Here is a 25,801-nt window from a genome sequence, read left to right on the forward strand (position 1 = left end):
GTGTAAGTTTCAGATTTTATTCAGTACATGTAGAAGGACATCTCTGAGATTTTATTTGAAAGCAAAGGAGCAGCCAACCTACAGGGCAAGATGAGACTTAGTTTTTAGCTGACTGTCCAAACAATAAGGGAAATAAGAGGAGCCATTATCTAGGTAAAGTTTTTAATATTAAGAGATAAGGTATAAGGCTTTACTATTGATTACTTAGAATAATGTTTAAAAATACACAAGCAATTGGTAACTGTAGTTAATGACCATATTAACACACAATTGAATGGTACAACTCAATTTTCTATAATTATAGGATAATAAAAATAAGACTTTTAGCTAAAAATAATGCTTTTAATTCTGTATAACTTTCCATAAACAACTGAACAAAATAAACAACAGGTAATGAAAAACATAGCCCACAAAATATCTTTATTTTGCTTGAAATGTAAAATCCAGAGTCAAATACTATATATAATATATATATGTGTGTATATATATATAGAGAGAGAAAATAACTGTGGCGTTCTATGTCATTTCATTAGTGAAGATGCTACAGGTAAAGAGAGGAACAAGAAAGACAATATAGTGAGATGGAAATGTCTAGAGTCAAAGTTCTACCAATTAGAGTCAATCACTTAACCTCTCTGGACCTCAGTTTACAAATCCATGAATGAAAAGGTTGGGCTATTATGGATGTCTGAGGCCTATCTCTAAAAGGCCTATTAATCTACAATGAGTAAAGAGCAGAGCTTGTTTATGGAATTTTTTAAGAAAATCTGCCTAGGAAAGGTAAGTCTAAATAAGCAAGATAGTCCCAAACCAGAAAGTCTGGTTCACCTTAGAATAAGTCAAGGTTGTCAATATGGATGTATTCCAATCACCAAAATTGTTTATTCATATGTTTTTGCTTTGTTTTGTGCATATGTGTGACTCTAGCATTTCCCAAGTTATCACAGCATTTCACAAAATGGGTTGTGTTCAATATGTTTGGAAAACAATAGGTTGAACAGTTGTGGTACTCTTTTAGTTATAACATTCATTTGATGTGAGGAAGCAATAAGCCTACAGCTACAGTGCTGAATTGTGATGGCCTAAGGTAATCACTGCAACCCTGTTACTTGCTTCCCAGCCTCTCTTGCAGCTACAAGTGGCCAAATCAATGCATATGGTCATGGAACCCTATTCTTTACAGAAATATCTCCAGGGATTACTTTTCCAGAGAGTATGGTGACCTAGGTTAACTTTATGATGAATAGTAGATAAATGACCAGTAAAACCAGAATGTGTTAATCTTTTAGGCATTTATCCCATAAAACATTTACCCATTTCTATGGATAAATAAAAACCTATGCATTCATTTGTGTTCTTGGTCAGATCTTGCCCCTATTTTTGGAAAGAAGTTAAAATGAAGGAAAAATCTGTTGGTCAAGAAGGTGTCTGTCTATCAAACTCCTTGTCTACCAGAAGCCTAGAGAACATGGGAATTCATGAAATGTAGTATTCATGTTAATGAACCTTTTAGACCAGTTGTGCTGTCTAGTAAAATCTGCAATCCAGTATCCTCAGTTCTATGTATAAGAATCACCAGTGGTGCTTTAAAAAGAAAATTACAGGTCCTTCTCCATCTACCATACACTCCCTTCAAATTCAGCAGGTCTGGAGGTAGCTCAGGCATCTATAATTTTTTAAAGCCCTACACTTGATTCTAACAGGCAGTCAAGGTTGAAATATTGTGCTTTATAAATCACAGCAGCTTTGTCTGTTGAAGATTCTTAGGTGAATACGGCCTTATAGCATGGTGGAAGTAACCCTACACCAGGCAGGTATCAAGAGTTCAGGTCTTGGTTCTGGCACTAAGCAGCTAAGTGACTTTGAGCAGATTAAACTCTTTGAGCCTTAAAATGTCACTCATAAAGAGGGTAACTTTTGCTCTGAATGTACACATTAAGCGTTTATAAAACCACATGGAAAATATTAAGGAGTTTGAAAACTTTTAACATCGTATTTAATGCTGTTTTCCTCTTCATGGACTGTCCTTTCCTTTCCTTGCATGCTGGAAAAATCTTACTGTTCCTTCCACTGAGTACCGAGTTTAAATCTCTGAAGCCTTTCCTAATCCAGCTGCACAGAAATGTTACATCATCAGGGTTTCTGCAGCCGCTTTCTACGGTACCCCTACAACACGGTGGCAACTAACAACCCTTCGCCTCCCCGTTGGTCTAGAGGAAGCTCCTACCGAATCAGGGGGTCATTAGCAGCATCTCCCGTGCCAAGCAGTGTTAGCTAAGGTGAACCAAATGGCTATCACTTCATCCTTGAAAACAGACAGAAACTGCCCTTATCGAACTAACTCAGTTACCTGTTTCTCTCTAGTTTTTCAAAAGCTCAATCTTTCTTCAATGTACTTTTTACTTGTGGAACCCGCACAAGAGCTAAGAGGCGGGCCGCTGAAATCTGCCCTGGTAATCACAAGCCTGATGTTAATACAGGTAATAATAATTCATTAGTGCCTGTACCTAAGAGACGCCTGGCTACCCAGGTGAGAAACATCAATTCAACCACCTTATAAAACATACACTATTAATATTTCTGTTGGACAGGTAGTTAACTGAGGTTCAGAGGACTTCTGTAATTTGCTCAAACACCAGGCCAGGACTGGAATACGGGCTCTCACTCCGGAGCCCCAGATCTGAACCGCCACACGCACCTTCTTCACCTGCAGGTATTTTGGTGACTCAGCTCCTTTGGTGCGGCCCAGGGGCAAGTACCCCGGAGTTCCATCCGGGCTCCCCCTCGACAGAGGCTATGGTAACGCTGTAACTGATCAGACGGGAGGGCGGGGCATCGCCGCAAGAACCGCTCCCCTCGGCGCTCGGCCGCCGGGAAGCGTCTAACTGTGACTTTAAATGGCCCGCGAGCGGTGCAGCCAAGCCCAGCCCCTCGCTGCCGGTCACCGGAGGACCGGACGGGGCCAGAGGACGCCTGTTAACGTCCATTCGCGCGACTCTTCTTCAGGAGGGCGTAGCCACACCGTGCTTCCCGCGCCTGCCACGCCCCTCAGGCCTCAGCCCCGTCAGCCCGGCACCCGCGCGCGAGTCGGATAGTTAACACCGCCGGCCTCGCCGCTTTCCTCCCACGCCCGCCCGCCGGAAGTGACGAACAGGAAGCGTCTCTCCTCCCATAGGGGGCGGGGCGGGAAGATGGCGTCGCCCAGTAGCTGGTGAGGAGAGAGGACACGGGGATCCGGGAGAGCGGCCAGACTCGTGCGCTATGGCCGCATCCCCGCACACTCTCTCCTCACGCCTCCTGACAGGTACTGTACCCGCCCGGGGCACGACCTTGGGGAAAATTTAACTGTGTTAGCCACGTGCGAGGCCGTGGTTCCGGCTAGCTGCAACCTTGGGAGCCCTTGGCGAGGTCGGCTGGTCGCCGGTGTTGGGGAAAGTGACCTTTGGAGAACCCTGGAGTGAAGGGGCCACGGAGTGAGGGTCCAGCCTTGCACTGTGGCCCCAGTGATACACACTGCCTCCTCCTTGCGACTCCCCGGAAGGAATAGTGTCTACAGTGCTGCTTTCGGTTTCAGGTAGTGGAAGCTGGAGAAGGCAGAGTGGAACCTTAGGGGTCCACAAACCTCTTGGCTTAGCAGAGTCTCAGTTCCTGGCCACTGGCTTGTAATGACAAGAGATGCACTTTGCTCCCACTCAGAAGCCTTGTTCAAATGTAAAAGGTCTTGACGATAACGATGACAATGGCGATGACAGCTGCAGGCAGCAGACCATAGTCCCCGCCAGACTTTTGGCTTTGTATGGCCCGTGTGGTCCTTGATATAATCCTCCCACTTGAAGGACCTGTGACAAATGTATACTGAAGTTGGAATGCACCTCCTTGGCTCTTGGTAAGGTCTCAGCTCAAATGCCATCTTTTCAGAGAGGCCTACCCTGACCACCCTATGTGAAGTAGGGCTCCCTACCCCTCTCTTCACATCATTCCATTTATTTTTTTCATTATGGTTAGCACAGTCTGTAAATTTTTAAAATTTATATACCAGTTTATTATGTGTTTCTCCCAATTAGAATATAAAATTTGTGAAGAGAGGAACAGGGTGTGTCTCTGGTTCGACTCTGTGTCCCCAGTGTCTAGAACAGTACTTAGTGTATCTTGTTGGCTTTCAATAGTTATCTGTGGACGGGTGAAATCTGTCCAGATGGGGATGTTAGAAAGGATGTTGGGAATTGTTTTGTCCCCAGTATTTTAGGATGATAACTAATGGCTGTGTAGGGAATGTGTTGTTTGGTGGTCCATATTAGGGACTAGATAAGAGAAGCCAGGGACTGATTTTTAATTATATCCCAACGTTGGTCCTCAGAAAATAATACCCCAAGATGAAGGCCTCAGAAGCAGCCTCAAAAGCGAAATTTTTCTCTGACTTTCTCCTGCCTTCTTGTGTCTTGGACCTATTCTCCCCCAAAGCTAGCCATGGAAACTAAAATCCCTCTTCTGCAAGATGGGTTATAAAAACCAGACCTCCTTTTCCCCAAAGCCAGCCATAAACCTAAAAATATTACACTAACTTTCCCTTAGCCATTCTATGTAAAAATTGGCCATAAATTATCTGACCATCTTTTTTGAGTGTAGGTCATGAGACCTTCATTTCTGCTCAATACCCAGAAGGAAGGAATGGATGCTCAGGCCAAGAAGAATCTAGACAGGCCTTTCTGGGTTTCCCCACTCAGGCTATTAGCATTTTTGTCCAATCATATTTCTACATGCTTGTCCATACTTTGTTGAACCTAAGCATAAAAATGGACAATTTCCCCTGTAGCTTTGGGTCTTCATTCTGAAGGTTCTCATGTATACATGTTAAATAAATTTGTATACCTTTTCTTAATCTGCCTCTTGGGAGGTGATTTTTTAGTGAACCTCCAGAGGGCCAAGGGACCTCTGGCCTTTATACCAGAAACTTTTTTCAGGCCTCACCCACCACACACAAGCTCTCTTCACTGTCTGGCAATGTTGATCACTGGGACTGCATGAAATTCCTTTTTTCCTTCTTTCTCATAATGTTATTCTATGGATTTCTTCTGGTCTGTAGGTTCTCAGAGCAAGTCATTTAACTTTTCTGGAATTAAGTTTACTTATCCATAAAATGAGGTAATTGAACTAGATGATCTCAAAGGTCCCTTCTGGTTCATAAAGTAGGGAGTAGAAGGGAGGGAGTGTAGCTGAAACAAGATTGGCCAGAGTTTGGTAATTGGTGAATTGGTGAAGCTGGGGGATAAGTAATAGGGAATGGGGGCCTATTGTACTCTTTTGTTTTTACATATGACTGCAATTTTCCGTAATGAAAACTTTTATGGGTTTTTTCTTTTCTTTTTTTTTCTTTTTTTTTTTTTTTTTCCTTACAAGAGTCTCATTCTGTTGCCCGTTGCCCGGGCTAGTGTAGTAGTGTCATTCTAGCTCACTGCAATCTCGAACTCCTGGGCTCAAGCGATCCTCTTGCCTCAGCCTCCTGAGCAGCTGGGACTACAGGCGTGTACAACCTTGCCTGGCTAATTTTTTCTATTTTTGGTAGAGATGGGGGTCTCGTTCAGGCTGGTCTCAAACTCCTGACCTCAAGCAATCCTCTCAATCCTTCCACCTCGGCCTCCCAGAGTGCTAGGATTACAGGTGTGCGCCACTGTGCCCAGCCTATGGTTCTTTTTTGAGTCACTTCTTTGTTACTTTCTGTCATCTGACTGAGAATGTTCTTTGATCCTAACCCCAGGCACTCATTCTCACGGGACTCATCCTTTCTTAGTGCTTGAATTACCTCCTCTGTATGGAGGTTTCTGTAATGTGCATTCCTCAGATCAGCTGTCTTTCCTTCTTTCCATTCCATATTTTCAGCTATAGGACAATTCTTGATTGCTCTGAATCCCCCCGTTCTGGTAGATGGGCTGCATATAGCCCACACAGTTTGTTGCTGGATCAGTCTTTGCAGTGGTGGTATGGAAGGAATTAATAGACAGCTCACTCCCTGAAGCTGTGAACATAATTGACAAAACAATCTGCCAGTAAGTGGTCTGTGTGACTTCCTATAATCCACCAGGAAGATCTGCTAAGAGGGCTCGATGGGGAAGCAGCACGGTGAGATGTGGTGGGCCGCTTGGGCCTATGTTAGGGATCTAGTATTATCATGTCTAATTTTGCTTCTAAAAGTTCAAACTGTTTTATAGCCATTAAAAAAAATTTCAGAACCTTTCAGCTACTTGTCTCCTCACCTAATTTTAAAAGCTCGACGGTCATAAGCCAGTGTTGACAGTGAGTGGTGGATATGGTCGTATGTTCCAGATTTTTGATGTATCTGTATGTCTTCAAACTTACACTTGTTTATGTAAGGCTGAAGTGTCTTTCAGTTTCTAGGCACTGATTCATAGAAATGTGACATGTTTTGATTAAATGAAGTGTTTTCATCATATGTAAGTACAGTTTCCTGGCTGTTTTTCTTCGTAGTACCGTTCTGTAAAATCTTAGTTTGACCTACTTAATCTTGAGAGATGTTTTCCAAGGTGGTTCAAGGCACACATATTTTCATGTTTATGGAAAATAAACATGTCATAGTTAACTGAGGCTTAAGGATATGATTTCAGTGAGGAAATGATTTATCTCTAGTCTAAGATAACTGCCGTGTGTTTCAAGGGGCAGCGATAGTTCTCCTTCCCACAGTCCAGGAGAGGTACGTGGGCTATCCTGTGGTCACCCGTGATTTCATTATTATGCGGAAAACACTCTGCTAGCTGTTGTAGTGCAAAGGCAGCGCGTAAAGGAGAGCCCTCCCCCCATCAAGGAACTTAAAAATACTATGGTAGAAGCAAATGGAAACAATTTGCATTAAAAAGTGCCATAATATATGGAATAAAGTGATGGAGTAGTTGAAAGAGACTTTGAACATTTGATAGGCAGTGCGTGGAGTGCAAACGAGGAAAAAACAAAAAGATGAACACATTTAGTGGAGGGTCATGAGACAACATTGCTTGGTGAGTTGTGTGTACACATTTGGGTGAGTAGTATGTATTCTGGGCTGCAGGAAGACTGTTGGCCTAATGGCACATGGATTGGAGTAGAAGGGAAGTTACTGAGGGTTGGATGACTGGCTTGAATCCTGCTGTCGTTACTGTGTCCAACAGTAAGATGATAAGGGTCTGTATCAGTGGAAATGGGAAGAAATGGACAGATTGGAACTGAATTTCAGAGTTGACTGGACTTGATGGTTGTTAGGTGATAAAGGGAGGGTTCAAGATGTATACTGATGTCTTAAAAAGCAATGGTTTTATATGCAGTAGGGAACAGAACAGAGATAGGTTGAGCATAAAGTATTCTTAAAGACATTTTGCAACTCATCCATGTGGAGCTATCAAGAGAGCAAATGGAAATAGGCATAATGACCTTTTAGAAATGGGTTGAAGGTTAGAAGTTATACTGTTATTGCATTTGCTCAGGGACAATATTTAGTGTTGGGAAAGTGGGGACACAATTGCCTTAAAGTAGCACATACAGCAAGAGGAGACACCATAAGAAACAGAGAAGAAGAATATAGAAGACCAGGAGCCTTTAGAGTCATGGAAGCCACGGGGAGAATCTGTAGTGTTGTACAGATTGTTGAAGGCTTGAATAGGGTGAGGCCTGAGCAGAAGCATTGGATTTGTTGATATTTGAGAAAAGGTTTAGTATAATATCATGATTAAAAGCCAAATTTGGATACAATGAAAATAGCTTATTCCTGTTAGACTGATAGAGTCGTGCTTTATCGAGAACTATTCCTAATTTTTTTGTTGTTGTCTTACCTTACATGGCCAAAATAATAACCTGAAATAAATATATATTTATCTCTATATAAATTAATATAAATATTGTATAAAATAACTCATGGAGAAAAATTGTGGTTTTATTTTCTACTTTTTTAGAAGTGACCGAACTGATTGTTTTATGTTTTTTCTTAAAAAGATCTACAATGTGGTCATTTCCGCATTTAAAATAATAAAACATAATGATCCTAAAATCAAAATTTTCCCCAGCCCTTCTGAAGAATTATGCTGAATTAAACAATGAGTAGGGTTGATAAATTGCATTTATTCACAAATCTGAATTAGATAATTTCAAAGCTTCGACACAGTGTAGCACTCAATTAGGTAGTTGGCTTTGCTTCTGGGTAGGTACAATCATCATTTGATGAGAAGCATTAATTATTTTTAACATTTCTTCCTCTTCTCTATTATAGGTTGGGTAGGAGGATGTGTCTGCTATCTTGAAGGAAGAGCTATCCAGGAATCCCCTCACAAGTTCATACATCTTTTCAGGAATGTCAACAAGCAATGGATTACATTTCAGCACTTTAACTTCCTTAAACGCATGGTATGTTTAGAAAACTGTTCTTATTCTGTTGCTTTCTGCCTTTACTTTTCTCTGTATGAGGGAATTTTAGAAATTCCTATTATAGGAAAAGTTTTAAGAGGTACTATTTGAAAAAGACTTTTATTTAGTGTCCTCTTAAGTTTATCCAAAACTTTAATCTCTTGTTTTGGTTATTCTTAACTGAAACCAGAATAATTCTGACATTTGAGGTTAAAAGTATGATCTTGAACTTACTGATTAAGTTTGGAGAAAGATTGAAAACTTCTGGCATATTTCGACTATGCTAAAACCAGGAAATCTGAACTGTTATGATACCATGATACTTCTTTTAAAATTCTTAGAAGTTTTGTGAATACATCAGTAATACAGAAATAATTGTTTTAACAATGTGACCCTCTTATTTTCTTAAATCAGCAATACGTTTAAAAGTTTTCTTAATACTTCTGAGTAACTCAAACAAATTGAGATTTTTTGCAATTTGCTAGCATTTTATAGTGGACATTGATGATATGATCCTAGTCCTCTTGTAGGTCTTTAGATTCACTCCATGATATTGTGGGCGATCTGGTAACTTACTGTCAATTACCAGTGAGAACGTTTGCCATTTTCTCAAATAGAAAATGATCATAGAATGGCAGAAAAATAGCTGAAAACTCATAGTTGTAGTGTGAGGATGAAAGAATAGCAAAGTTGTAATCTAACATCCTATTTGACATTTCTCTCATCTTTTTTTAACTTAAAATGCCCACTTTAACTTTAAAAATCAAATTAACTTAAAATCTTAATAAAACTTGATATGTTGATAAGAGATTTAAATGTTTAAATGACAGAAATACTCAGGCTTTTTAAATTGGGGGTGAAGGATAATGGATATTTAGAAGAGAAATTTAAATACGTATAGTACCTTTTTATGTAAACAACTCTTCATTCACTCATGAATTTTTAATTATTATTTAAGACTAGTATATGTAATTTCAAGTCTTTGTAATGTAATGTAAAAGGCACTTGTCTAGTTATCAGCATAGTAGGCTCTATGTGCCAGAGCTGCCTAGAACTGGTATTAACTCTTGGTATGAGGCTTGGTTTCTTCTTTTTTTTTTTTTTTCTGAGACAGGGTCTCACTTTCTTGCCTTGATTAGAGTGTAGTGGTGTCAATGGAGCTCACTGAAGCCTCAAACTCCTCAACTCAAACAATCTTCCTACCTCGGCCTCCAGAGTAGTTGGGACTGCAGGCACACAACGCCATGCCTGGCTAATTTGTAAAATTTTTTTGTAGAGATGGTGGTCTTGCTATTGCTCAGGCTGGTCTTGAACTCTTGGCCTCAAACAATCCTCCCACCTTGGCCTCCCAAAGTGTTAGGATTACAAGCATGGGCCACTGCACCCAGCCTGATCCATCTTCTTTAACAACTGTTGAGAAGATTAAATGAGATATATATTATATAAAACTATAAAGTACTTCACAAATGTTAGTAGTAGTTACTAATTTTTGCTAGTAAGTGGTAGAGACTGACTATAAAACCCATGTTCTTTCCTCATACCACACTGCTGTAACATCATTTAGCCCTAGATTATGCCCTAATATTGAGTCCCTCTCTGCGCTGTTTGCCTAACAACATGGAAAGTCAGCAGGTTGACTTGGGCTCTTGAGTCTATAAAACTTTTTCATTGCATTTGGAATGTTAAGCCTCCAGAGGAAATTCTGGAGGAGATAGATAAAAAATGAATTTATCTTTCAAGGAATTTATATGTCTAGATTTTCCAAACCACAGAATTTGAAAACCATTGCTGAGGCATTAATTTTATTCTCTATATCTGTCAGTCTAGTGATTTCCAGGTAACAAAAACTCTATAAATACATGCTGAATTGACTAATATTAAATATGTAGAAAAAGCTTTCAAGTACCATAAAAGTTGAACTGATGGAAGATGTTACTAAACAACCATTTGAGAGTATTTTGGGCCTTGCCATATAGTAACATGTGGGTTTGTTTTTGTTTTTTTGTTTAGTATGTCACACAACTGAACAGAAGCCTCAACCAGCAAGTAAAACCAAAGCCAGAGCCAGTGGCATCTCCTTTCCTTGAAAAAACATCTTCAGGTGAAACCAAACTAGAAATATGTGAAAAGAAACCTCTTTCGTCCCCCTGTCTGCCTTTGTCCAGAAAGCCAAATGAAAAGGAATTGATGGGACTAGAGTCTGCCTCAATAATTGAAGGCTCAGTAGATGTTGGAAAAGAGACAAAAGGTGAAAAGCAGTGGAAAGAGATGAAGCTGCAGGTGGCTGATTTACCAGGAATTTTGGCTCGACTATCCAAAATCAAACTCACAGGTACTTTGTTTTTCTGATAGAGTTAGATACTTACTTGAAACTATTTTTAGTTAAACAAAAAGCTCATTTGATTTACTGCACTGAAAGGAATAGTTTGAAACTGCAGATCCTTTCTTAGTATTTTTCTTCTTCAATTTAATTGAGATTTGAAATAAAATTTTCTGATTCTACTTACACAGAATTGTAAATAATATTACATTTTAAGTATTATACTAAAATAGTCTCCCTCTCATTTGCAATTAAAGTAGAATGCTTATCCTGCTTATTTCTTTGTCTTTAGTGTTTTTACACCCACTGTACTTTAAAAATTCAGTAAAATAATGAGTTCTGTAGACTTCAGTTCTGGAATGGGACAAATTGAACTGCTGGGTGTGGGGTGAACCCATGGTGACCACTGAGACTTGTAGCTCACTTCTGGGTTTTGCTCCTTGTAAGGCCTCCGGGGTTGTTCCAGGTGTGCAGGGATGTAGAGTGCTTCTCTGAAAGGAGATTTGGAACCAGATTTTTTTTCCTAATTCTAGTACACTGTACCAAATTTTATTGCCATAATTATGCAATTTGGTTGTCACAGCCACCCTGTTGTTTGTGTCACAACCACCCTGTTTGTCAGGCAAAGCATTATTGTTATTATCCCATCTTACAGCTAAACTTTGACGCGGCCTATTCTGAGCTAACCCTGTTTGGAAGGTATGTTCTGGGTCATTCTGCAAACTGAAGACCTGGTCTCTTCTTTTCTTCTTGGGTAAGAATAGAGACAGATCATACTAAGTGAATGGTAAGGTTAAACCAGTTACTCTTTGAGGATAGAAAGTGATGAACGATGTTACTGAGTCAAATAACAGATGAGACAGGGAGGCTTTTGAGAGTATCAGGGAAAGAGTGGTTTTGCTTGTTTTTAAAGAGTTGAGCTTGAAATCCAGGGTAAAAGCAGGTAACCCAGACAACTTCTTTCCTCAGTGGCCAGCCTCACCTGAAGAAAAGAAAATCCTTTTTGGGGGAATGATGAGTAGACATAGGGGGTTTGGTAAAAGAGCTTAAGAGCCTTGCTAAGATTTATATCGTGTAGCTTAAAACAGATTAATTCTACCTGGTATCCTTGAAAACATGTCTTAGTGCTTTATGCTAGCTAAGCAAGGAATGATCACGCCTCTAAAGGAGATCTTTTGTCATTTATGTAAGTGGTGTAAGTGTCATGCTGTGGGCATGTTAAGCATGCCTGTAGATAAGTCACAGTCATAAGGATATCACCCCCAAATTCTCTCAGTCCATGGGCATCAGAAGTGACCTCTGTCAACAGTAGGAGCTTCTTTCCTTGTGTGCACCATCATTTAACACAGATTCCTTCTCTGCAGGTTCCTTCTCCTCTCCGGCCATCCCATTTCTGTCAGGAGTACCAGCATTCTTTGCTTCCCTTAGACAAGAACCTTAGAATCAGTCTTAACTCTTTATCTCCCTTCTCCTCTTCATCTCTAGTCTAACATCTACTGTCACCAAGGGAATCTTCTGTAATGGATGAGATCTGCTTTCTCATCCCCGTTTCTGAAAGTGCCATCCGAGTTCAGGTCCAAACCACACGAGGCTGTTGAGTTTTGCAGCAGCTCCAAACTGTTCAGATCTCTGCCTTTGCTGTCCCCCCACACCCTCTGTCGTAGTCCAGGGTTGCCAGACTAATTTTCCCAAAACGTTGCTTTTGATTTTCCTAATCTACACAAGAGTCTGTAGTTTCTCTATATCACCACCTGCCTCAACTCTGCCTGGTGTTAGAGGAACACTGTCATCTGGAATGATCAAAGTCTTGCCCAAAAATAACTTTCTTTCCCTTTCTCTGTCCTTCCCCCCCACCATTCTTGTCCATCTGCCTTCACAGGAGATTGGTCTGCCGGGACGTAAGTGTCCAGACAGAGCCTTTCAAGGCCTCTCCATCAAACCTGCACTTGGCTCCAATCTGCCTTCTCAAAACTCAGGATCTCTGGCTTTGAAGCCAAGCAGACTTGAATTAACATCTTGCCTGTGACGTTTACTAGCCAGTGAGACTTTGGGCAGTTCCTTAACCTTGTTGAGACAATTTGCACATCTGTAATATAGAAATAATAATAAGTCATTTAGGAATTAAGTCACATGATGCATTTAAAGCATCCAGCAGCATGCTTGACGCACAGGAGGCACTGAGAGTTTCCAGATAATTCCAGGTAAACACTTGACTGTTTAACATATATTGTATTTCCCCTAAGGTTGTTCTGCCTGTGGGGTTTGGAGGGTTGAGGTGAATGAGTGTTTACTAGGCAGGGAAGATGGGAGGGGAATTGTAAGCAGAGGGAGAATTCTTTGCAAAAGCCAAGAAGTCTGATATATCCTGGCATTTCAGAAAACTGCAGTGTGACTGAGTAGCACAGTATGACTTGACTGTCATGTAGGAAAGGCGCTTACTGAGACTGAAGAGTTAGGCAGGGGTCATGTTGTCTTACTGGCATGTATATCGTGCTAAAGAATTGGGCCGTTATACCACAGCTCTGTAAAGTCCTGGAATATTCTTTGGAGGGATATGATCACTTTGCATTTTATCTTATCTTTTAAGTGTTTTTAAATTACTATTAAATTGGTACAGGCTTATTGTAAAAAAAATTCAAATAATACAGAAGCATACATTTTAAACTGAGAAAGTATCCTTTCCTTCCATGCTAGATAAAAACTCTATATGAAATGCAGCCTTCTCTATACAGACACACATGCAGATATAGCTGTGGTTGTATGTTTTCTGCAATAGAAATAGAATCTCTCACACCCGCATGCACACACACACAGAGTTCTGCAACTTGCCATTTTCTCATAACAGTGTAGCTTTCACTGACAGTATTTACCTCACTGTATGCTAGTCCACTATGCCAATGGTCCCTAACCTTTTTGGCACCAGGGACCAGTTTCATGGAAGAGAGTTTTTCCACAGACCCAGGGGTGGAGAGCGTGGTTTTGGGATGATTCAAGTGCATTACATTTATTGTGCAGTCAAACCTCTCTGCTAATGATAATCTGTATTTGCAGCTGCTCCCTAGCGCTAGCATCACTGCCTCAGCTCCACCTCAGATCATCAGGCATCAGATTCTTATAAGGAGCACTCAACCTAGATCCGTCACACGCGCAGTTTACAGTAGGGTTCGTGTTCCTGTGTGACTCTAATGCCTCCACTGATCTGATAAGAGGCAGAGCTTATGCAGTGATGCAAGCTATGGGGAGAGGCTGTAAATATGGATGAAGCTTCGCTTGCTCACCCCCTCTCCACCTCCTGTCTTGCGGCCAGGTTCCTAACAGGGCATAGACCAGTACTGGTCCATAAGCTGGGGGTTTGGGGATCACAGCATTATAGGGATTTACCATTATTAACTAATCCTCTACAGGTAAACGTTTAAAATGTTTCTAGTTTTTTGCTATTGAAAGCAATGTTGTGATTAACTTATATGTACATAAGTCTTTGTATAATTAGGTGAGTTTATAGGATGTTTAGATATGTAATAGCTAGCTTTAGATATTTGAGTTTTTGATAGATCAACCAATTTGTTCCTAAGAGATAGTATAATTTATACTCCCTCCAATAGCATATGGGAATCTGACTCCCTGTCTGTACTGTACTCCTGCATAAGCAGTCTTTACCAGTTTTGCCAATTTGATAATTGAAAAAGATTTTGTGAGAGTAACCTTCATTGTTTAAGTTTTGGTAGGATTTAGTATCTTTTTCTCTATTTTGACCATTTGTATTTTTCCTTTTATTATTTGCCCATTATATCCTTGGTCATTTCTTATTGACTTTTTAGAGATCTTTATAAATAACGAAAATGAGCATTTCCTTTATCATATTCATTACAAATATTTCTTTCATATTTTGCCTTTTTCCTTTATTTGAGGTGTTTTGTTGTTTAGTTTTACTTTTGCTCCACTGAGATTTTTAACTTTTATGTATTCAAATTTACTTGTTTTTTCATGCTTAGAAAGGTTTCACCACCCTGTGGTTATAAAAAACATTCACTCTTGTTTTCTTCTGATACTTTTATATTTTTGTATATTCTCCAAGGTTTTGAGACCATCTGGAATATATTTCAGTAGAAGGAATAGGATTGATTAAGAAAACTGCTGTGGTAGTATTATTGAGCAAGGATCACCTGTTTTTGTAAATAAAGTTTTGTTGGAACCCAGCCATGCCCACTTACTCTGCAGATACCATGCTACGGTGACAGTGGAGTAATTGTGATGGAGACCTTATGGCCTGGGAACCCTGAAATATTTACTGTCCGACCGTGTACAGTTTGCCAGCCTGCTGTCAGAGAGCACAGACTAGTGAGAGGCAAGAATGGCGGCTGACCGATAGTGGTAGCCGACAGAGAAACGACTTGGGCCTGAACTGAGGCTGTGGTGGGGAAAGAGAAGAAGGGAGACAGTGAGAGAAACATGAAGGAGGTAGAATGAACAGAACCTTCAATAGATGCAGCAGAGAGCTGTGCAGGCATGAAACATAAGTCAAGGACGTGGAGTTGCAAAGGATTTGAATACATGCAGGTGAAGCAAATATTGTCCAGCTCTCGGGGCCCTGTTCTCCTTATTTATTTTACTAGACCTTACCCAGCTCAGAGAGAGAGCATAGTGTGCTGACCTGTGCAGCCAGACTCTGCATTCAAACACTGGCTCTTGCTAGCTGAGTGACCTTGAGCAAGTTCTGTAGTCTCTCTGTACCTCAGTTTACCCATCTGTAAAGCAAGCATAATAATTGTACCTACTTCATAGGATTGTCCTGAGCATTAAATGAGTTAACATTTGCAAATGACATAGAAATGCCTGGTACATGTTAGGAGCTATACACATTTCTTAAAAAAATAAATTTGTTACCTGGCTGTTCCCATAGGCATTTGAGTTTGCTGCCTCTGCTCTAGAAAAAATTCCAGGCTTCTGGTATGGAAAATGGGATGAAAGATGGTATTGAGACTTAGGAATGTGAATATGGAAGGAAGAAACAGGTTTGAGGAAAAGGTGGTGAGTTTGATTTTGGACAAATGAAATTTGAGTTGCCACTGGCATATCTAGATGGAGAGGTCCACTAGACAGGAGCTCAGATAGGACGCTGGGCTGGGAGAACCAGGGGTCTTCAGCATGGAGTTGGCAGTGAAGCCGTGGTAGTGACGGTTACCAACATCACTGTGTAGAGTGATCAAGCAGACGGCCCAGGATAGGACTTTGGGGTTTATCTCCTTTTAGGGATTGGGTAAAGTATGTAATGGAGACTGGTGGGAAATGAATCGTCGGAGGAAGGAAAACAGGAAAAGCCTGTGTCACAGAGGCCAAAAGAGTAGAACCAGTTCCTAACGGAAGTGATCAACACTGTTAAATGCTAGAGGTCTCCTAAACGCCTGGCTAGAGGGAATTATTTTATTATTTGGCATTTAGGAAGTGAGTGTTGACTGGTTGCTAAATCAGGAAATAATTATCAATGTTTCTTCCTCTTAGAGTCTTTAGTGAGCTGCTTTAAACATTCATTTAAAATGATTTCTTAAAGTTTATTCTCATACTGCTTATTTCATTAGGAACAGAGGAAAGTATGATAACTGGTTTAACATCTAGTGGTTTTTTTGGCCACATTTCCTTCCTTCGTACTGGCTATTGTATTGTTTTCCTTTTATATAGCTTATATGTTTGTATATCTGAATTGGCATTTAAGATGCAGGGTTTGATATTTAAAATATAATGTCTGAAATCTCAAGCAATTCTTAAATTAATCATTTAACAGTACATGCTGTGTGTTCTATGGTGCACGTCAACTCATTGGTTGCCAAATGTCAGTGTGGTGAGGAGCACTCATGGCATGCTTGTTAGAATGGCGATTCCTGGCCACTGTTCCAGTGATTCAGATCCCTTAGGGCTGGGACAGGACCCAGAGATCTGCATGTGTGACAAGTGTAGCAGATGATTCTGATGCAGGTGGTCCTGGACCACACTTGGAGAAAGTGAAGTAGGTGTTATGGTGGCAGCGAGTACGGTCCCAGACTGAGTGGTCTGGCTGGATGTGGAGAGAGCTCACCTGGGGAGAGCCAGAGCAGCCAGCTGCTACCGCTGGCAGCAGAGAAAGCCAGCTGGGCAGAATCTGGACCACACAAGAGATGTATGCGAAAGCAGGATGCACCAAGGAAAAAGGGAGCAGCAGCCTCACCTACACACACAGATGGAAAAGTCCCAGGGCAGTAAATTTTCCCTTGTATCATTTTATATATTCTATGCCCCAGGCTTCTGCATAAACTAATTGAATTAAAGTCATTTCCTTCTGCTTATGCCATTTAAAGAAGCAGCACCCTTTGGGTGACCCCTACCCTTTTATCTGACCTTTTACCTCCCTATTTAGTTTATTACTTGAATTCACACATGTCTTGGAGTCAGCAGGATTTTTTCTTTAAGAAAATACCTGGTATCTATCAATTGATTTCTTTTAGAGTCTTAACATCTTGGGCAATTCATTTATAGCTAATGATAGGTGAGGCAGAAATATCTGGTAGTCAGCGGTCACTTTTATAGAATTGGTCTTTCTTTCTTTGCCCTCCTTTTGTTTATGGCTGTAATATACTGGGGGTAATTAACTGTAGAATAAGTGAAAGGCCATAAAGTGATCATACTTATATTTCATTTGTAGAATAGCAGGGTAGCAGCAGCCTGATGCCTTGGCATTTATGCCAGGATATGGGCCAAATGTTTGCTGGTGCTAATAACATTTAAAGATTTTTTTTTTTTAATGAAGGGAAGTAAGACTGAGTTTATAAAGAAGGAATAATATGTCTCCCTTGATTTTTTCTTGCCAACTGAGCTATTTACAATATGTTTTTGGAGTTTGTTGCATGGACCACGCTGGTATGAAGAAATTTTATTTGGATTAGGATCATAAGAGGCTTTGGTGACTCAACTGAGTTTGTACTTAATATAGGTCAATAAAAGCAGAACTTTTTTTCTGAATAACATCTGTACTGAAAAGCTACAACACATTTTCTGAGATGGGAATACAAAAATAAATTGTTATTGGAACCAGTAGATTATGCTGTTGATGGAACTGATACTAAGTACAGTCTATCAATGTATAGATTTTTCCTCCTAGAGCCTAGAATGCTACATTTTGTTAAAATAAAAAAGTAGAAGATACAAATGCATTTTAGATTGCTTGTATAGTTTTTAAAAGTCAACTTACTGTAATCTTCAGTTATTAAATATTTGTATCAAGGGGTTTTCATGTTTCATAAAAATGCTATTAATAATTGAGTTAAATTATGCTTATTTCTTGAATTTTACTTTATATTTTGATATAATTAATGATATACTTGCTAAATGTTACAGTAGTATTTTTAATTATATAAGTTATAAGTATTTATTTTTAGGAAAAAATAGAAAATACACATAAGTAAAAAAGAGAAGATTGAAATTCCCCTGTAATTTCACCATCTCGAAATAAAACCATTGTGAAGATTTTGGTGTATTATCTTCATTATCTTCTAGAACTTTTTTCTATACATTCCATTTGTATATGTTTGCTTTTTAAACACATATAAGATCATAGTTGAAATGCCTTCTGTAACTTTTAAAATTAATACTCTGTGTATATCTTTTTGTATCAATATGTCTACCCTGCTTTTGGTGTCTCTTTAAAAATTTAAAAGTAGTGTTTTCTTAAAACAAAAACATATAATGGTATACAAAAAGTCCCCTTAAGGCCATGCAGTAACCAGGTTTTTTGCAGACAGTTTTGTAACCTTTATCTGTGCACATTCTGTGTTGTAATGTTAAGCACAGCCTCTGGAGTCAGACAGGCTGGGCTGGAAATCCTGGTGTACAGTATGCTGGTTTTATGATCATAGACACATTTCTCAAGTCTCTAAGCCTCAGTTTCTTCATCTATAAAATGGGTATAATCCTACTCAAAGGATTGCTATGAAGATTATAAACAAAAATGCAAGTAAATAATTTACTACCATACCCAGTAAATGTTCGAGAAGGGTTAGTTGTTATTATATTAGTGAGTAGTTTCTATTGTGTTTGTTTTATAACGATGGGGTCGTATTACAATCACAGACATACTTCCTCATTAATACAATTAAATCTACCCTTTTTTTCCAAAGGTTAATAGTATTCCATAGTGTGGCTACATTGAATTTATTGAACTGTTTTCTTATTAATGGATATTTATATAGTCTCTTATTTTTTGCTATTAAAAATCATTGTACGTATGTTTGTGTACATATTTCTGAAAGTTAGTTCTGTAGAAATATACCTTTATTTTTAATGCATGTATAGCATACCATTGCATAGTTATACTGTAATTTATTTACTTCTATTTAGGTGGTTTTCATTTTGTTATTATGAATAGTGCTATAGTGAATATCTTTGGAGCCAAATCTGTGATGATTTTCCTAGGATAAATATATATAAGTAGACTTGATAGGTCAAAGGATATGCATGTTTTTAAAGCTTTTGATTTCATTGACAGATTTTCCCCAAGAAAGGTCTTACCAGTTTATGCTGGCCAACGCACCATACCTTCACCAATATATGCTAGATAGTAATGTATCTTTCTAAATAACTCTGCCAGTTTGCTGTGTGAAAATGGTGCTTAAATTTTTAATTTTGTATTTTAAAACTACTGATGAGGTTTTGTATTTTTCATATGTCAATTGGTGATTTATATTTCTTTTGTTAATGGCCTGCCTGCCTTCCAGCCTTCTCTTCTGTATTTGTCTTCATTTATTCTTTGTAAGTGTTCTTTATGTATTAAAGATTTGATCCCATTATATATATCCTTTGTAAATGTCTTATATATTACATGTTGTTGGCTTCTTGCTTTCATTTATCATTTTTCTGATGTGCAGAAGTTAATTTTATATGTACAAATCTATAAATCTTTCTCCACGTGGATTTCTGGTCTTTGTGTCATGCTTAGGCTTTCCCACATGAAGATTTTGTAAATACAGTATTTATCTACATTGTTAACCTTTATGTTTTATGATTTCATATTAAAATTTATCATTTATAGGAAATGTATTTTGGTAGTAGTATAAGGTGGAGATCTACCCAATTTTTAAAAAGTCATTAACTAGTGTTGGAATGTTCTATTTACAAATTTAAGAATTTGTGAAGTTCTATCCTTGTAATAATCTCCTCTATTCCATTCATATTTTAATTGGAATTTTGATATGTTTGAGGATGAATTGAGATCTTTACTATATTGTATCATTTTCATTTATCCTAATCTTTTTTTATGCCTCTTAAGTTTTATCATTTTCTTTAAATAGATCAATATATTTACTGAAAAATTAATTTGATGGTATTTTAAAATATTTTTTCAGTTGATTATTTCTTGAGTTTTTCAGTAGTACAATCAAATAACAGTCAGATTATCTCCTTTTTTATATTTATACTAATTATTTCATTTTCTGGTAATTACCTCTTTGGCATACTCTTTCTGTTTACCTTCCCTTGTTATAACTTTTTATTCTTTCTGAAAGATCTGAAATTTATCACGTACAGCACTTATTAGATTTTGTGCTGCTATTTTTTATTACATCTCATGACTATGGCAGTTCTGTATACTACTTTTCTTAACCTGCTTTATCTGTTTCATAAGGTTTGTTTTTGTGCTAGAGTATACAAATTTACTTTTTCTACTCATTCAACTGGTATTCATTGAGCACCTATCATATTCCAGAAATACTCTGCTAAGGATTGTGGACAGAATGAGGTGTGTATGGCTGACACAGTCCTTGCCCTCGTGGGTCTTACTCTTTAGGAGGAGCTTATAGTTTAGTGGTTCCATGGTGCATCTTTTTCAGAAATATAGTCAACCTCTTTTTATTCCATGCTACTTTTCTTTTTCTTTTATATTGTAGAATCTTTTCTATGAGTCTTACATTGACCATTTTACTTTTCTTTGTCTTTATCCATTCCTGAATGAAGACAACACTGCTCTAGACAGTCGTTATACCCCCAAATGAATGGAAGCTCCATGGGGATGGGGTATTTTGTCTGTTTACACTGTTACTTCTTCCATGCCTACGGCAGTACCTGGCGTGTCACAGGTGCTCGTTATGTATGGATTGAATGATGCACGGTTGGGTCTCCCTTCGTCACCCAGCAGTTTCACTTGATGGTGTTGGGCTTCCCTCACATATTAAGCCAGAGGCGTGGAGGCTACCAGTTTGCATTACGGGCACAGCAGTCCTGTGGCCTGACGGGGATGAGGTTTTTCTACCACATTTCTGAAACCACAGTGCCAGTGTCCTGCTTCCCAAACCTGGCTTTTAGTGCCATCTGCATCTGTTCTCGGCAAATGGCGCGTCTGTGTCCAGCCTCTTCTCTGGTGCCACGGCTTGCTGAGTGGGAAGGATACCCCAGTGTGCCAGGGTGTGGGGGTAATGTGTGGCTGCCACACTGGATGGAGGCACTCAGGGAAGTGTCCTGCCCTGTCTCAGTGAGTATTATGTCAAGGCTGCTTCCCTTCTGGTGTGACCACTCTGGCCCTTTCTCTCCTTCTAGCTGTGATGCAGCCGCCTCCAAGCACTCCTGTACCGTGAGTGACAAGGGACTTTTCGTGGAATGGGCCCATCTCGCTCATGGTCTACCCTGGCCTCTGTCCTTGCTCCTCACCAGGGAGGAATAACGGGCAGGCGGGGTAGCCTTTATTTCCCGTATTTACCCATCTCCTCATTAGTGGCTATTTAGGCAGTCTAATTTTTTGCTATGTAAGTAATGAAATTATAAGTAAGTTCTCAGTAACTGTCTTCAATTTGGTCTCATCTGTGCTATATTTAACAAATATTTCTTGAGGTTTTTAGTATCCTGTCTTTATGTAATTTATTGCTGATGTAGGTTTTTCTCCAATTTTCATTTTTATTCCATCATTTCAGTTGGTTTCTCTGGGGTCGGGGCTATGTAGATGCTTTAGCCAATGTTCTAATTTAGACAAAAAATATATTTAGGTAGGCTACTCTATTTTCTGATGATTTGATTTTTAGGGTGGGCTTTAATTGTCTGAAATTCAATTTGATTTTAATTGAACTGCTTGTAAGTGGAAGATGCTATGGTAGATGCCGTAGGGAAGGTAAAGATAAATTTTGTAAGGATGATAATCACTCAAAGAATATTGACAACTTTAAAGAAGAGAGAGAAATAAAATAAAAAAAACTATGAGTTGAGAAGGGCGTTAGCTGCACCTAAGTGAAAACTTGAAAAACAGTGACTTAAATAAGTAAAATGTTTATTTTTGTTGTGTATCAGGGATTGTGAAGTTAGGAGTCTGGAGCTAGTGCTTACGGGTGTTGCCCACATACCTGGTACTTTCCTTTTCTCTGTCATTATCAGCTTGTGGTTTTTGCCCTCAGGACCACAAAGTGACTCTCACACCCTCCTCATCATGCTGTGTTCCAGGCAGAAAGAAGGAAAGAGGGGAAAATGTGGAAAGGCAGAAACCTTCTTTTAAGATTTTGCCTCTTTATTTGGGAAGGAAAGCTCTTGATAAGAACTTCTCCTTGTATCTCCTTGGCCAGAACTGTGCAAGATGGCTACCTCCAGCTGCAAGGGAGGTTGTCAAGTATGGCACAATTCTTAAATTTATCATTTTAAAAGCCAAAACATCTGAAATCCAGCCTAGATAACTCTGACAGTAGCCAACTTCTCTGTGTCTTCATAGCCCCCACAGGGCTGTCTCATTATGCAATCCATCCCTTCCTGGAAGAGAGCGTGAAGCTGCCCACTTCTTCCTTACTCAGTTTTTCCCGTAGGAAAATAAAACACCACCCTTTAATCTGCTCTGTGACTACCACCACATATGTGCACTTCATATGTAATATATTTAAATGAAGACTGATTTGCCAACTCAACATTTACTCTTCTAGTAGTGGTTGTGGATGTGTACTGATCTGTCAGCAGGTTTTCCCTATCATCTTGATAATCAAATACACATTTTGAGACTCCTGGTTTGTGTTGGGTTATAGTCAGTATTGGCTGTGCAACAGAGGTCAGCCTGCCGGCCCAAGCAGACATCGTCAGGAAAAAGTGTAGGTAGGTAACGGAACAAAGAAACAAGCCCTCAGTGGATATTAAAGAGCACCCTGAAACTTTCCTGTCTCTCACTTCTTTGTTGCACTTGGTCATTGAGGACTTTGGTATCTTGCTCAGTTTTCTTCTTCACCCAAATTTCCACCATCAACCTGGAGAACCGCACTTTCTCTATTGGTTCTCAAACTGTATATGCCTAACGAGATACTTAGGGGGCTCGTTATAATGCAACTGTCCAAGCATCACTGTCATGCGTTTCTTTCACACTAGGTCTGGGTTGGGGCCTAGGAATCTGGCCCTGATATAGATGGCCCCCAGAGCATTCTTTGAGAAACACTCTTCTTATCAGGAGCACCTATTCAACACCCTCTTTCCTAGCCCTTCTTTACTCTCAGCAAACTACCTTGCTTCCCGTTACTCACAAAAACGTAGGTTTAGTTCCCATCAAGTGGGCACTCTGCAACTTCCTGCTAACCCAGTTTAACTGAATTCTTACCTGTCATTGCCTTTCCTCCCCTCTGCCAGTTCTCCCCTTGTCAGCACCTTTAACCTGACACCTGGGGTCCTCTTAAATTCTGCCTGTCAAAGCAGATCTCCCTCTACTATATGGAGGGGATGTTTTCTGAATCCCTTGAGGGAACCATATTATTGCATCTCAACCTGCAGGTCGTACTTGCCCCGTTGCTTAGTAATCATTTTGGGGTATTATGAAGGTCTTGGTTTCCAATTCAAAACAAAGCATGGTAGTATCTCATTTATTAAGATTAAAGAATGAAATGCTGAGAGAAGTGAATTTTTAAAAGAATGTTACAAAATTGTCTCTTTAAGTACTAAAAAAAAGTTTTTACTTAACTGTTTATTTTGCAAAACCTTCCTAAAAGGTACTATAAAGTTTTAACTTTACTAATAGCTTTTTAAAAAATATCAAATAAAAAAGGGGAATAGTGAATTTGGAGGTTAAGAATGAGAAGAGGAATACTGTGAGGTCAGTGAGCTTTTAGAAGGATACAGAGATGCATTTTGTCCATATTTACTCCTTGAGGTATCCTGTCTGTAGGTGGGGAGTGACTTCATCTGGAGCACGCGCTCAGCCGGTGGCTTTTGTGTTTGCTGTTCCTTCTGTCTCGGACTTGTACCTCTCACCGTCTTCCCTCTTTGCCAGGCTCACTCCTTTCCATCCTTCCTTCTTCAACTTGGACATCACTCTTGGGAAGCCGTGTAGATTAGGAGGCCCTTCTGTATTCTGCACAGAGTTCTTCACCTGCTGAGCCCCTGTCACATTGTATTGCATAATTAATGCCTGTTGACTTTTCTGACTCTGTCAGGGTCGAAGCCCCAGGAGGGCAGGGACCACATCTATTTTGTTGACTGTTGGATTTGCATTGCCTGGTTCGGTGCCTTACTCGTAATAGGTGCTCAACAAATAGTAGCTCAGTGGAAAAATCAGGTGTAATGACTCTGTCGTCACCATTTGCAGGATTTTGAGCAGGTTAGCCTTTTGGTTACAAATAATTGATTATTTTACTATGCTGTAGTGGTTTAATGCCCAGTGATTAATGAAAAGTGTTGTATCTAAACCGAGCTACTTTAGGCTGCTGTGCTTTTGTAGTTGCTTGGTCTGCTTTTCATAGTGTCTCTGTCACCTGCTGTAATTGTGTCCTCAGGTTTTTAGTCTGCTACCTTATTTTGTACTCAGCATGCCTGTGGAGGATGGGAGATGGCCCCACTGTGTTCCTTCTCTTAGGGGTCATCAAATTTGTGAAAACCGTACCCCTTGAAGCTCAGGGGAATCCGCAAAGACTTTGCTCTGCTTTGTTCTGAATGATTTAGTCTCCAGCAAAGAAATTTTTTTTCATGTAAGTAGTGAACATGAATTTTAGGGTTGGCAAATGACTCTTGATTTCCAGTTTCACTTAATGGGACAGCAATACCTATAAGGGAATTCTTCCAGGTGATCTTCTAAAAAGTATTTCTAGCAAGAAGAAAGTTCCTTTGAATAGGACATAACCAACATAACCAATATTGTTACATTACTATTTAATTACTAAGAGTAAGTGAAAATTCTCAGTGAAAAAGAAAATAATGATACATTAATATATGTGTGCATTTAGGTCATCCAGGTGTGAAGAACAAGTGAGTAGGTCCATTTGACTCACCTATTACTTGTACAAAATAATCAAATGTAGCGAAATACCAGATATTGTCAAAATCAGAATGACACTTGAAGACTTAATCTTAATTCTATATTATTTTAACTGTTTATCTTGTAAATCTGCTCTCTGGACAGTCACACTTACAATTTTGTAATGAAACTGAGATAAAGCTTTGCTTTTTTAGCAGAAACTGCTCAACTGGCAATTTCATTTTGCCAAACTCTCTTTTGAGAAAACATGTTTGTGCTTAAAAGTTTCAGTTTTATGCATCAGTTTTAGTTTATAGTCATCAGTTTTATGGAGAAATGTTTTAATTAATTTAAAAGGCTGTAAAGTGTTGGTTATTGAGTATATGAAATGTAGTGAGAAGAAATGTTTCTTTATTGGAAAGAAAAAAAACTAAAAATAGGATGATAAAGTAGAAGAGCTCTTTGATTTGAGGAAAAACTAATTGAAAGAACAATCTTAGGATCTCACTCAGTGTTGCATAATTAGCTTAATATAAACAATTTTTATTTATATATTTATCAGAGCCAATAGATACTTCATTTTCCTTTTTCTGAATATGAACTGTAAATGCAAACCAAATGCTTTCTGGTGAATTGCCTTGGTGACCATACTTAAATGCTTCATTTTGGTAACAGTGTTGCTAGGTAAATTTGATGTTATGAGATTTAATGTGGTCCCAGGATTTTCAGACCAACTTTGGTGATTAAGTATATGGCAAAAAGAAAGAGGAAAACAGGAAGCCCTAATAAGTTCTTAGTTTTTCAGCTGTGTTATTAAAATAAAAGTCTTTTAACCAGAAGTAGTTATGGTTTGTAATCAGTTACTGCTGGTTGATATCCTTTAATGTGACTGAGGAAAAAAT

General features: G+C 39.1%; 1 protein-coding gene across 1 annotated transcript in view; it reads left to right on the top strand.

Annotated features, from left to right (window-relative positions):
• The first annotated feature begins 3,163 nt into the window (after positions 1 to 3,163).
• COX10 (cytochrome c oxidase assembly factor heme A:farnesyltransferase COX10) overlaps positions 3,164 to 25,801 on the top strand; it is a 130,116-nt gene continuing 107,478 nt past the window's right edge. The window contains exons 1-3 of the mRNA XM_069483195.1: positions 3,164 to 3,304; positions 8,249 to 8,382; positions 10,393 to 10,714. Of these exons, the coding sequence (XP_069339296.1) occupies positions 3,262 to 3,304; positions 8,249 to 8,382; positions 10,393 to 10,714 (499 nt within the window). The 5' untranslated portion in view covers positions 3,164 to 3,261. The remainder of the gene's footprint in view (positions 3,305 to 8,248; positions 8,383 to 10,392; positions 10,715 to 25,801) is intronic.

This window comes from Eulemur rufifrons, chromosome 9 (assembly GCF_041146395.1).
Source record: "Eulemur rufifrons isolate Redbay chromosome 9, OSU_ERuf_1, whole genome shotgun sequence".
Classification (NCBI taxonomy): domain Eukaryota; kingdom Metazoa; phylum Chordata; class Mammalia; order Primates; family Lemuridae; genus Eulemur; species Eulemur rufifrons.